This window comes from Adiantum capillus-veneris, chromosome 13, assembly GCF_014529385.1.
Source record: "Adiantum capillus-veneris isolate H3 chromosome 13, ASM1452938v2, whole genome shotgun sequence".
NCBI classification, from domain to species: Eukaryota; Viridiplantae; Streptophyta; class Polypodiopsida; order Polypodiales; family Pteridaceae; genus Adiantum; species Adiantum capillus-veneris.
Genome location: NC_140943.1, coordinates 32,711,153 through 32,725,169, shown reverse-complemented (window position 1 = coordinate 32,725,169; position 14,017 = coordinate 32,711,153). Strand labels below are relative to the sequence as shown.

General features: G+C 43.7%; 1 protein-coding gene across 9 annotated transcripts in view; it reads right to left on the bottom strand.

Annotated features, from left to right (window-relative positions):
• LOC147443783 (uncharacterized) overlaps positions 1–14,017 on the bottom strand; it is a 153,738-nt gene that overhangs the window by 49,335 nt on the left and 90,386 nt on the right. For 4 of the 9 annotated variants that reach the window (XM_086526569.1, XM_086526571.1, XM_086526573.1 and 1 more), the window contains 2 exons: positions 13,300–13,454; positions 12,526–13,092 (listed from right to left, as the gene is read on the bottom strand). In XM_086526569.1, the coding sequence (XP_086382695.1) occupies positions 12,526–13,092; positions 13,300–13,454 (722 nt within the window). Of the gene's footprint in view, positions 1–12,525; positions 13,101–13,299; positions 13,455–14,017 lie in introns of all 9 variants that reach the window. The other 5 variants (XM_086526570.1, XM_086526575.1, XM_086526574.1 and 2 more) reach the window with 2 other exon arrangements.

Genomic DNA, 14,017 nt, shown 5'->3' with positions numbered 1-14,017 from the left:
TGAGGCACACTAGCCCCACACATCAGGACAAGTAATCACTGCGGGATCATGAAATAATTGCCATGCCTCTCCTGAGTCTCTACTCAAGAACAACTGATACAAGTCTCGCTCCATTTGGGCCAAGTAAGCTCGTTTCTTCCGTCGCACAAGGCGCCGGGAAGCAATCCGAGATTGTCTGTAAGTGATGACTCCTAAAAGAAGATCCCTCTAAAGCTGGGCTCTCATCTCTCTGCACTCCTCATCATACCAACTATTCTCGGGCATGCTCCCAGAATATCCCCTCTGATTCGGCTGAGTGTGTGGGTATGCCTCTCATGTTGCACCATGCAGTGTCTCAGTCAGTAAAGTGGTGCACTTCTCCGCCGATAGGTGAGGACTAGCTATGCATAGACGGCTATAGATCTCCTCTATATAAACCGAGTCAGTCTCTAGTGTAAATGTATAATGGGTATGTGACTTGCCTCCTGATGTTTGGGTTGTACTATACCGAAATGAAACAAGCAATGTCAAAAGTGCATGATCCACTGCTATGCCCATTGGTCTTGCTCCCACTATGAAATCCTCAATACAAGGAATAAAGCTCGGTTGTGCCATAACATAGTCCACTATACTGGCCTCGTGTCTGTGTGAAAAGCATGTGAAACCGGATGCTCCAAGATATCGCTGTAAGCCATTAAGTATGGCTAATGTCACAAACACGAGCGCCTAACAATATAAAATATACTCGAATAAATAGAATTTATCACTTAATACTGAAGCCAAAGGATATAGAGAGAAATAAATAGAGAGAGAGAGAGTGAGAAGATCGACAAAGTACTGGGGACCAGAAGATGGGTTGGTCCCCCCCCTTAGAGAGAATCCTTTATTAGGGAGAATCTTTTTACAAGCACAAGAACCGGAGAAAACCCTCCGTTCTAATTCTCTGACTTGATGGTCGTTCCTTCCCGTAAGGGAAATCCGAGAGACGAGCTCTCAATCCTTTTTCCGTATGTACTCGGAGTCGAGACTCCGCAGACAATTTCCGAATTCCGTTCCCGGAATTCCCAAGCGTAGGCCAAAGCCTTCTCGCTTCTCCTTCACAATGAAGTACCTGCAAACACACACGCAAACACGCGACAACAATTCATATGGCGAATCCACAATAGATACCTGTCGCTCTTGCGCGGGAAAAGCGACTTCCGTGCTTCGTAGTCTCGCGATCTCTCGCGTCTTCTGGCAGCAGAGTCTTCTCTTGCTGGTGCTGGCAACCCCTTTCAGTGAGGGCATGTGGTGCTTTTATAGCTTCTTCGCCACAGCACGAATAGCTGCTCGCGTAGAGATCGCGGCCGTATTTTTCTATTTTATTTTTTTTCAAAAAAAAAAAAATCACTGTTCTACCAGAAAAAGAGAAAGAAAACGCTGGCTGATCTGTTGCCTTATTTATCGGATGACTGTCCATTTATTAAATGGGCGGCCGGCGTATTTTAAAAATAGTCTGAATCTGCCCAAAAACTCAATAAAACCTTATAAGTTAAAAACAATGCTTTCACGGCACTTCCCAGGCGTCCCTAGATGCAACCACATGCACAAATGCAATGCTAACATAGATTCCTCGCGGGAAAGCGTTTGCTCTTCCCGGAAAACTCGTTCAAATTTTCCGCTTTTTAAGAAAAGCTTCTCAGAACCCATCTTTATTCTTGTGCTTGCGTCTTTACGCGTATTCCTCTTTTCCAGTTCGGATTTCCTCTCGACTATGGATATCCCCTTTCTGATGCACCCGTCACCCACCTTGTGACACATCAGGAATACCCATCACCTAGGCCTTTCCTACCGAACTTACGATACAATCCCCTTCACGATGCTCTATGTCACCCATCCTATGACGCATCAGAGATGTCCGTTCCCGGATGGTCGGATACTTCTTCTCGATGCTCCATGTCACCCATCCGATGTGACGCATCAAAAGTACCTGTTCTTGGTGGCCTTACAAATATTCCCGTCACAGTGCTCCCGTCATTACTCTGAACGACCCACTAGGAATACTCTGTACTCGGATGTCTCTAGTGAGAAAAACCCTCTCACATAAAATTCCAATAATTCAATTAGAATTATTTTTCTTGGTGTTTCAAGCGAGAAAATCCTCTCACTTATAAATCCAATAATTCATTTAGAATTATTTTTATGTCAGATAAATCCAATTTAGCAACATCTCTCTCACTTATAAACAGTTGTCCTCAACTGTAGAGGTCCAACTGAACTGCCGGGGAGAAACCGGAAAGATTCCAAACCTTGCTCAAGGGTGAGTTGAGCTAGTCCTTTCTCAAAAGAGAACTTAAAAATTAAGTTAAATAGAAATTCAAAAATTCAATAAATCAATACTTACCTTACCGGTTCATGTCATTTGTCTAGTACCTCAAGGATATCCTTCACCAATCATCAAACTTACGAGCCATGTAAGAACTCGTCATTCGCGTCTTTCCAACAGATCGGAAGTTTCCTCATCCGAGAATCTATTAACTCAAATCTACCTTCTCAATCCGAGAAGAATAATCCTCCTAGAAATGAATCTAGGTATCTGTCCTTGCGTATAATCCTGCGCTATTAGTCCAGAGGGTATTAAACCTCGTGTGTCCTCCCACATAGGGAATGCTCACGTCATAGAGCATTATGCTCGATGTCTTTCTTTCACAAACAAAGTTTGCGATCACCTAAAAGAAGGTGCTTGTTTCAGGACGTCGCTCAATGTAGGCGGACGGTTCCAATCCGAAGATTCTTTGTGCACGGCGGCACTTCCTTCCAATCTTTTCCTCCTGCGAGTTATTACCACCAACAGTGATTTCCCGACGCCCATTAGCGTCTCTTCCTTACAAAATCATAAAAAATGATTCACCTTGCGAGCATCAATGACAATTCGCAAAATCTCAGGCAGATAGGATTCTAGCCATAGCATTTTCTAAACGTACGTTCAAACGCGGTTTACAATAGAGCGAACCCTCTTTAATTCCCAGGGATGTTCTCCCATATGTAATTCTTACCGTTTTTGAAACGGTTGGCGAATTATATTCTCACGAACATAATAGTTCGAATTTATTCCAGTAGCGTGTAAATGCTACTTGACCTGTTACTTCTACCGAACACATCTCAAATAGAGATTCTCGTGTCGGAATATCCTTGCACGCAAAACGGCGCTCAAGAGAGTATAACAAACTCCCGTCTAGTTCCTGAAAAGGAAGTTGGTTCATCTTATTCCGTTCAACAGAAAAAAATTCGACTGGTATATGACCCACCTTGGCATAGGTCTGCATCTTTGTGTGTTATCAATGTACCCAAAGGTGTACATAATTCTTAAGTTGTGTTAGAGTTTCGGTGAACCTGGGAAATTACCTTCCTTCGTAAGATCCTTAGAGCGAAGACGCTCAACTTGACGATCCCTTGGCTCGATCTTAGAGCAAAACCCGCTCATCAAATAATCTAGCCTTCCGGCTAGTTAAGCAAACCAATTCATCTCAGAAAACAATTTGATCCTGCTCTCATAAACATTCGACAATGAGTAGTCCCGGTTAGACATAACCATACCTCGTGCAAAAAAGCAAACTTTGATCGAGAACCTGCCCTCTCACTTAAAGTTCGAGAGTCTTTTATTCAAGAACTCAGGAGTTAGATTGAATTTCCTTAATCCGGATAGCAATGTATCCTTCGAGGAGAGGTAACAATAATTCGTTGTTTCTGTGTTCAATGGTTCTCGTCCCACTGCGGGGATTGTATTCTATGTACACTAAGGTGTACGCTTTCAGCTTTTATTGCTGACTCCACCATCTGCTGCAAAGTATCTTGCAGATGCGTTTACAAAATTCAGGCAATAAAAGATGAAAAGAGAAAAAAATTCCCAACTCTGCGAGCTTTTTCCTACAGGACTTAGGGTTCCGCCTGCTTACTTCTCTCTTGGCTTGTCACGGCTTCTTCCCGTATCTTCCCAGAGTCGTCCTCCTTTACAAAGAAAGAGAGGAGACCATGCTCTGATACCACTGTCACAAACAAGAGCGCATAGCAATATAAAATATACTTGAATAAATAGAATTTATCACTTAATACTGAAGCCAAAGGATATAGAGAGAAATAAATAGAGAGAGAGAGAGAGTGAGAAGATCGACACAGTACTGGGGACCAGAAGATGGGTTGGTCCCCCCCCCTTAGAGAGAATCCTTTATTAGGGAGAATCTTTTTACAGGCACAAGAACCGGAGAAAACCCCTCCGTTCTAATTCTCTGACTCGATCGATGGTCGTTCCTTCCCGTAAGGGAAATCCGAGAGACGAGCTCTCAATCCTTTTTCCGTCTATACTCGGAGTCGAGACTCCACAGACAATTTCCGAATTCCGTTCCCGGAATTCCCAAGCGTAGGCCAAAGCCTTCTCGCTTCTCCTTCCCAATGAAGTACCTGCAAACACACATGCAAACACGCGACAACAATTCGTATGGCGAATCCACAATAGATACCTGTCGCTCTTGCGCGGGAAAAGCGACTTCCGTGCTTCGTAGTCTCGCGATCTCTCGCGTCTTCTGGCGGCAGAGTCTTCTCTTGCTGGCGCTCGCAACCCCCTTTCAGTGAGGGCATGTGGTGCTTTTATAGCTTCTTCGCCACAGCACGAATAGCTGCTCGCGTAGAGATCGCGGCCGTATTTTTTTATTTTATTTTTTTTCAAAAAAAAATATTTTTTTTTTCGCTGTTCTACTAGAAAAAGAGAAAGAAAACGCTAGCTGATCTGTTGCCTTATTTATCAGATGGTTGTCCACTTATTAAATGGGCGGCCGGCGTATTTTAAAAATAGCCTGAATCTGCCCAAAAACTCAATAAAACCTAATAAGTTAAAAACAATGCTTTCACAGCACTTCCCAAGCGTCCCTGGATGCAACCACATGCACAAATGCAATGCAGACATAGATTCCTCGCGAGAAAGCGTTTGCTCTTCCCCGAAAACTCGTTCAAATTTTCAAATTTTTTAAGAAAAGCTTCTCAGAACCCATCTTTATTCTTGTGCTTGCGTCTTTACGCGTATTCCTCTTTCCAGTTCGGATTTCCTCTCGACTATGGATATCCCCTTTCTGATGCACCCGTCACCCACCTTGTAACGCATCAGGAATACCCATCACCTAGTCCTTTCCTACCGAACTTACGGTACAATCCCCTTCACGATGCTCTATGTCACCCATCCTATGACGCATCAGAGATGTCCGTTCCCGGATGGTCGGATACTTCTTCTCGATGCTCCATGTCACCTATCCGATGTGATGCATCAAAAGTACCTGTTCTTGGTGGCCTTACAGATATTCCCGTTCACAGTGCTCCCGTCATTACTTTGAACGACGCACTAGGAATACTCTGTACTCGGATGTCTCTAGTGAGAAAAACCCTCACGTAAAATTCCAATAATTCAATTAGAATTATTTTTCTTGGTGTTCCAAGCGAGAAAATCCTCTCACTTATAAATCCAATAATTCATTTAGAATTATTCTTATGTCAGATAAAGCCAATCTAGCAACAGCTAACCCATGTGTAGTCGTCATCTCCGTGAGGTATCTCCCATACTCCGTCTACTCTCTGTCATGTGAGCATCTGTCAAGCCCCAACTCACCCACATCCAGCTCTCTAAGCATCTCATCTGAAGTGTCGTAGAAGACTGTCTGAGAGTTGTCCGTTCGGGCATTGAAGTCCCCTAGGAGGATGATATCACCATCCCTAGAAAACTCCCATATATCATCATCTAGTATAGAGAAAGGTGATTGTCCTTTGGATGCAGCATATATTGACGTACTAGGGGGAAAGTAACATATAGCAATGTATAGAAATCGGCATGTGTCAGCTCTTAGTCTCACCCATATGTATCTAGCATGATCATCTCTCCGTACAATATGTAGTTGCGGTTGTAACTCCTCCCTAAATAGCACTGCTAGTCCTCCTGAACCTCTACTCCCATGCTCAGATCTCGCGACTGTTGTGTGGGCTATCTCCAATCTGTATCCCACCACATGTAGGATAAGTTGTCCAAGGGCCTGATGAGTCTCTAACAAGAAAACAATGTCCCTGTCTCTGAAACTGTCCTCAAAGGCACCAACGTCCAACGTCATAGATCCATTACAATTCATAGATCCAATGTCCCTGTCTCTGAAACTGTCCTCAAAGGCACCAACGTCCAACGTCATAGATCCATTACAATTCCAAGTATCCATCTTCAGTGTGGTCCCATAGGTCTCACACCGTCATGTAGAGCGCGGCTCTACAATCACCACCCGACCATCTTTGTGAAAGGCCATCTTTCCCTTCTCCCTTGCCGCCATAATCTCTGGTATTACCTCTCTCATATGCGCAAGCTGTGAGAGAGTGAGATCATCATCGAGAAAAATACATGTCTTCTTGATAGTAGGCCTCTTTCTCAAGAATTCCTTCTTCTCTTCCAAGGAGGGGAAGTGTAGTATGAGAGCTCTCCCTTTTGAAGATTCTCCCGGGTCATCACTCTTCTTGCCCACTCTCCATGTCTTTGTGTGTGAAGGCTTGTCCACCCTCATCATGGATGTGAGGCTTGTGACCTCTTTTTCCACATTGTTTATGTCCTTGAGGCCGGTTACCCTCACATTTAGAGCCCGCATCCTCCTCCTTTGTTCCTCTTCGAGGGTCATATTAATAAGAGCGGGTGTACAAGGAGCTTCCTTACCTTTCCCTTTCTTAGCAACCTCAATCCATTTTTCGACCTCCTCTACTTTCTTTTGTGTTGCGGAGATGACCGCGGCCCATGACTTCTTCTCTTCACCTTCCTTGATAACCCGTATTTCTTCTCTTATGGTATTCAATTCTTCCATCATGGATGGCTGAATTTCGCCTTCTTCAAGCCGCCCACTTTTTGCTTGTAGGTTTCGGATGACGGAATCTTGGATGACCACTTTCTCCTCAAGTGAAGCGATCCTCCTACACATGCCATCTCTTTCTTCGATCCTATCTTTGAAGAATAGTGTTCCTCTCCTTCCTCCACTCTTCCACTTCGTTTCTCCATTCTCTCATTTCCTTCTCTATTGCCGACATCCCCTTCCCTGTCCGCATGAAAGCGGCTTTGTGGATGACCGGCGAGAGATGCGTCTTCTTACACGTGGGGGAAACCGTTCGCACTTCTCCGATGCTCCCCGTTAGAGAGAGAGAGAGAGAGAGAGAGAGAGAGAGAGAGAGAGAGAGAGAGAGAGAGAGAAATGAAATGAAATGAAATGAAATGTTATATTAACGTCTTCAAAAGGCCAAAGTGACCTATGAGACCAGAAAGTTACAATGTGGTGGATCTGATACAAAGTGAGTAACAAGATGACAAAATGACAAAATGAAATACTATGGAATCCTGAACTGCTAGGTGTGAACTAAGCAGCTAAACAACTAGCCGGGATAGCTAGATCACAAGAGATCCAGCATCGGTCGCTGGCGGATCTCATCAATCTCCTCCATGGTCAGTAGTGTGACCGGGCATCGTGTATGTCGAGCCAAAGTGATCCGAATCCTCTCATGCAGCCTCCGTCGATGCTGTGTAGTCCTCCTCAGTCGTGGGCGTCTAGATCTCCCCAACTCGGTCGCTCGGTCGATCAGTGTGCCTTTGGTGTGAGAAGAGAGAGAGAGAGAGAGAGAGAGAGAGAGAGAGAGACTCTAAAACAGTAAAAAAATACAAGAAACCCTAAAAAACATAAAAAACAGCAAAACACAGATTTGATGTCATAATAATCAATATCTAATTCTCCTAAATGATTTTCTCATATTAAACTGATCATTTAATGTGGGGAAGTGCCAGAGGAGAAAAAGCTAGAATATTGGTTAAGCTAGCAGACCGGCCACAGTAGGGATCCAAAGGAGGGAAAATAGGGATCCAAAGGGGGGGCCATCTGCAAAAGAGCCATGTGCAACAATGGGCTAAAAAGACCCTAAGGTTCAGCCCATTAAGACTTCCAAAATGCTAAGGTTCCAAAATTCAAAGGTTGTGTCCAAAGGTCAACCCTAGGGGAAATTGGATGCTTTGTGTGTGACCAAAAAGTCTTTTCAAATCCCTACATAGGAGGGGGCGAGCCTTGGGAGTAGGGGATGAGAGAGAAAGTCACACACACACACACACAGACTCCCTTTACACAAAGGGAATTAGGGACACATATCAGCTCCCTAGTCCAGATGCCCACAAGGTGTGCCCAATTTCTATTGGATGGCCTTGGAGGTGGACCAATGAGAATTAGGCTAGAGTAAATCTAGTTTAATTAATTTAAAAACACTTAATAAAAGAACGAATGAGAATTAAGTCTCCTAGATGACTATTGGGCAATCTCCCAAGGGGTCCAATGAGCATTCAGCAACCCAAATGGCTTGCCTGATTCCTATTGGCCAAGAGGCAAAGGGGTCCAATGAGAGTTTAATTGAATTATTAATTAACCTAAAGCTCTCACAAAAGGGGAAAGGGGGACACATGTCAGAAGGCTATCACTTATGCTGCTTAATAGTCATTGGCTTGACTTGGGGAGGGCCAATGAGGGTTGAGCAAAAGCAAATAGCAAGAGGGCTCGCCCAAGAGAGAGAGGGGGCTGATTATTGCAAAGCATTATCACACACATACACACACACAATCTCATGTGTGAAGAAAGAGAAGACTATCTCTTCCCAAGCTTTAATGGAGAGCTCATCATCTACTCCAAGCTTGTGAGATAGAAGCCTACATCGACATACTCTTGGCATGTGGATGCAAATCCAACCAAGAGCCAAGCTTCAATGCATGCTCATCTCCTCTACCAAGCTAATTACTAAGCTAAGCTATGCTAATATGAGTGATTATGTGAGGAGATGTGAGGTCTTGGGTCTGAGACCGGGGATAATTTAAGTTGTGTTTGCTAAGTGTTTTGCTTAGTGCATGAAGCTTTCTTCTTCATTGCACTAGCTAGTCTTGAAGGAACACAAAGAATTGTATTGTACAATGTCTCTCTTGATGGGAGAAACCATAATACAAAGCCTTTTGGAGGGGGGACCGGCTCCATGCAAATCCGGTCCTCAACTGTTGTCAATAGCTTAATTTCTCTCTCTTTTGAAAGTATTGTTCATGCTATCTAACTAGGTGTTATGCTTCTTGTTGCTCTCTCCACCCAAGCACTCTTGTAATTCTCATTAGGAATCTATTCTAATGAAATGCCCACTATGTTCATGCTAATTTCCGCTACACACAAGTTTTTAGGCCATTAAATGTTACATTTGAAACCCTAAAAACAGCAAAAAAACAGTGACGAAACCCAAAAAGCAATTTTAAAACCCTAAAAACAGCAAAGATGAAGAGACGAAACCCTAAAAACAGTGAGAGACTCATGAGAGAGAGAGAGAGAGAGAGAGAGAGAGATGAATTGTTATATTAACGTCTTCCAAAGGCCAAAATGACCTATGAGACCAATCTGTTACAAAATGGTGAATTTAATACCATGTCTGGGTACAAAAGAACTAGAACAAAGATACTACTACTAGAATCCATCCTCATCTGCACTCTGGATGTCGAGAGGGTATGGCTCGAATCCTCTACTGTAGTCTCCGTAAGGAACTACAATTCCTCTTCTTGCTTCACGTCCTAAGCACTGGTGGCCTAAACGATGATTCGAATTCCCTTTTTGGCTCACTCTCATCGCCTGTTGATTGTTCCTCACTGGCTGATTCCTCTTCCTCAACATCCTCTTCTCCTGCACTTCAACTTTCAACTTTCTCTTCCACATACTCGTACTCTTCCTTAGAATCACGAGGTGCTATTGTGTCCATGGTGGTTATAGAAAGTAGGACCGGATCTCCACATAAAACAAAGTCAATTAGTGCTCTAATACCACTGTAGGTGGCAAGCCACTAACAAGGCGATGAAACAAACAAACACACCACAAACTGAATTGAAACATCAAGTACTAGAACTGAAGACAGGACTAAAACTAGAGGCAAGACACAGTGGGGGGGTGGAGTTCCCCACACAGATCTAGTGACCCCTAAGGTAGGGACCCCTTGCAATACTTCTTTATTAATTGACCTCCACATAATCCACAGATAAAATAGCCAAGGGGACCCAACTCTGTGACCAATAAGTGTGGCTACCCCAAGACCCATATTTTAAAGGCACTTGGCCTAAAAGCAGCTGCTATCAAAAGCTCGTACCCCAAAGCCCTGAATGTCAACGCTTTCAATAGCTCCCGTGCATCCCCTGCCACATCAGCAACGCCACATCAGCAGCATCCATATTATACGACACACGAGTCGTGCCACGTTTCACTCAGACTAGGGTCTGTTCTTCTGGCCAGGCTCGAGCTCAGCTCTAGCTCTCCTTTTCCAATCCAGTTGGTCATGCAATGTCATCACTACAATACATTAACATCGATAGCAAGGGTGAATATTGATGTTGTACCATCTGACATAGCTCCCGTGCATCCCCTGCCACATCAGCAGCATTCATATTATACGACACACGAGTCGTGCCACGTTTCACTCAGACTAGGGTCTGTTCTTCTGGCAGGCTCGGGCTCAGCTCTAGCTCTCCTTTTCCAATCCAGTTGGTCATGCAATGTCATCACTACAATACATTAACATCGATAGCAAGGGTGAATATTGATGTTGTACCATCTGACATGAAAAATGATTGTATCAATGAAGTAACTTCATGTTGTACGTTCTCAGCCTCTTGCATATTACAATCCTCTTTTCAATGCATGCGAATAGATGAGAATGGTAATGGGAACAGAAAAAGCTATGAAACAGGATATGGGGACCCAAAACAACAGGGGAGAAGAGGAAAGAAAAGAGTCCAAAGAAGACTGGAGAATCTAAGGAGTCGTTGACAAGCTAAGTTCCAATGGTTAGCAAGGTCTAAAAAACTCTTGTAACAGAAAAAGGGTAAATCTAATGAACCCCATCCCAACACATGCAGAGAGACTTTCATTCTCTTTTATGGATACAAATGCTATCAGTCATTCGCATCTCTTGTCAAGAATTATGCAAAAAAGTTCCACATAAATGTGAAAGGAACGTTAAATTTCCTTAGGAAAGCAACAACCTTGCTGGTTCACCCTTGAAGATCTTCTAATTTCTTCTCAGAGAGGCAGATCAAAAGAGGCAATGGTGTGCAGAACCATGCGGACTAACACTTGATGGAAAAAGAAAAACTTTTTGCAATTATTGCGCTAACTTTTTGCAATTATTGCGCTTGATGAACTGCCAACATATAAGTTCTTCAGGCTTGATGAAGATCCTCGAACCTAACAAACTGAGAGAGCAGCTCTCAATTCATCCATTTCACATCAACAATTGCATGTCTGTAGTAGGCATCGATAGTCCATGGCTCTTCTATTGACTAAAAACCACTCTTCGTTTCAAGAAAGAGAAGATTGAAGGCCATTGTACTATTCTCACAGACTTGAAATGCTCAAGCAAATGAACGCACGTTTTTATTGGTTGTAATTTTAAGATATGAATCAAAATTTACGAGTAGACTGATGGAAAGTTATAAAACAGGGACAGAGAATCAAATCCACACGAAGATCAGAAGAAAGGGGAGCAGAGTTCCCCTTTGATAAAACTTGCAGAACTTCAGATGATAAATGGGGAATGGAAATCTCTTCCTGGTAAACTTGTGGCCCTACTTCTCAATGCACATGACAATATTATTTGCTGACTCAGAGGAAGGGCTCTAAAATATGCATAGAAGCCCTCCAAGAGCTCTGAAGAAAGAGGGGAATAGGTAGCAAGACTCCAGAAGACCAACCTTAAAACACCCCTTTGGAACCAAGAAGAGGACAAATGTCATCTTTCAAGCAGTGAGGTGGAATTGCTGCCATCCTACATATACCTTAAAGTCAGCATTCAGGAAGTTCTTCATACATTAGAAATCAAGCACCTTTCCATTTTGCTTGAGAATGGTAATTTTGCCCTTCCTTATTGAAACTGCAGCAAGTTTTAATGCTGAGTGCTTTTCTGTCCCTGGCCTAGTATGTCTGAAATTTTCTGAACGTAAGACAGGCTGCTATAAGTAGAAGCAAATTGGCTGTGCGGAGTTGCACTTCTTGTCCACGAAGCACTATTTCAACAAGCTTTTCTATGGAGGGATATGGAAAGAGAATGGCACTTTCATCCATTAGGACATGGAAAATACAGAATCTACAAAAAATCTTTTTCACATACAAGCAAAAATCAGCTCAGTATGTTGAGGAAAGTTCCAATCCTGTATAAGTTGACCATTGCTAACAGAGAATTCTTTCAAACGCAGCCATTCTTTGCTAAGTCAAGATGGTGAAGTCCATGACTTAATGCAGAGCATGCTTACATGGAACATTCTGTAGCAGGTGATGCACAATATGAAGATATTTACAATCATTAGACACTCCTTGACAGGAAATTCGCATGCATCTCCATCGAGAGATTGAAAGTAGGGTGTGAACCACCTTTTATGAATCAATTGTACTATTCATAGAAAACAATCACAATAACCATCCAACAAAAAAACGGAAAACCTGGGTGCTTGCAGCATACCTCACTGACAAGCTGTTTTTGACCAAACAAATATGATTCCAATGCTTCACTTCCATAGTATAGCCTTGGAAGGTTGGGCCAATCTGACATCCATTGTACAAGGAACCAAGTCTGATTCTGAAATCTGTCAAAGCCCCATGTTGAAAGAAGAGTCTTATTTCCTATAATAGCAAAATTCGCAAGCTCAGGAGTGAGAGTGTAAGCACTCGCAATCTTGATAAGACTTTGATATACCTTCGCAAAGTGGCTATATTCTGTCCTATTACAGCCCTCCACCGGAATAAAAACACCAGATTTGGTGCTATCTGTAAACCAATTTTTCTTATACCTACCTTCTTCACTTGACTTTGCACCAAGCAAAACGCTTGGCCCACTCAAAGATGTAAGATCGTTCTCAAACTCACAGCTGACCACTTGGTGGTGCACATCATTTCCATTGCCCACAGGATTACGTGAAAGGCCATCATTGGAAAACTCATCATTGTCCTCCGTTATGTCTCCAAGCAACATCCCATGAAGCCTTTCACTGTTCCTAGATATCAATTCTGAACTGGCTTCAGCATGCTCCTGCACATCTATATATACAATAAATTGAAAGCAATAACATGCCATAAAAGAAAAGAAGAAACCAAGTAGCTCACATGCTTGTCCTTCCATGCAATGCTCTCTCTCTCTCTCTCTCTCTCTCTCTCTCTCTCTCTCTCTCTCTCTCTCTCTCTCTCTCTCTCTCTCTCTCTCTCTCTCTCGATAGACATAGGAGGTGACTACATCAACCTGTCCTCCTGCTGCTGTGAAGGTGGCAGCGCTCCTCACTGCACTGGATGTGTGAAAGATCATGACCTTGGTTTTGCCAAGGTTCACAGTCAACCCCTTGTGTGTGCTGAATTCGTCCAAGGCCTCAAGATGGCGTTGCAAGCCCTCGGGTGACTCTGAAATCAACACAATATCATCAGCATATAACATGATGTGGACCGGAGTACCTGCCAAGTCGCTCCCCTCTCCCCCTGCTCGTAGTATGTAGTCGGAGATCTCGTCGATGTAGAGCCCAAAGAGTGTCGGGGAGAGTGGGCATCCTTGCTTAACACCAATGGTGCTAGCAATGGTCTCTGAAAAGCCGCCTGGGCAACGAACCCGACCCGTCACCCTCTCGTAGAGAGTATATATGGCCCAAATCATCTCTGTCGGTACCCCAATGCTGTGAAGGCGCTGGAAGAGTCTCTCGCGTGGGACTGTGTCAAAGGCCTTGCGGAAATCCACAAAGCAACAGTAAAGCCTCTTCTTCCGCGCCTTTGCCCCATCAATGAGGCAGCGCAGAACGAAGATGTGGTCAGTGGTGGAGAAAGCTCGTCTGAAACCTGCCTGGCCTGGAGCTCGTAAACCCTCGGTCTCTGCGTAGCAGCTAAGCTGTGCCTCAAGTACTGCTCCATATAGTTTGGCCATCGTGTGGCCAATCATGATAGTCCTGTAGTTCCCTGGGTCCAGGGTGTCGCCA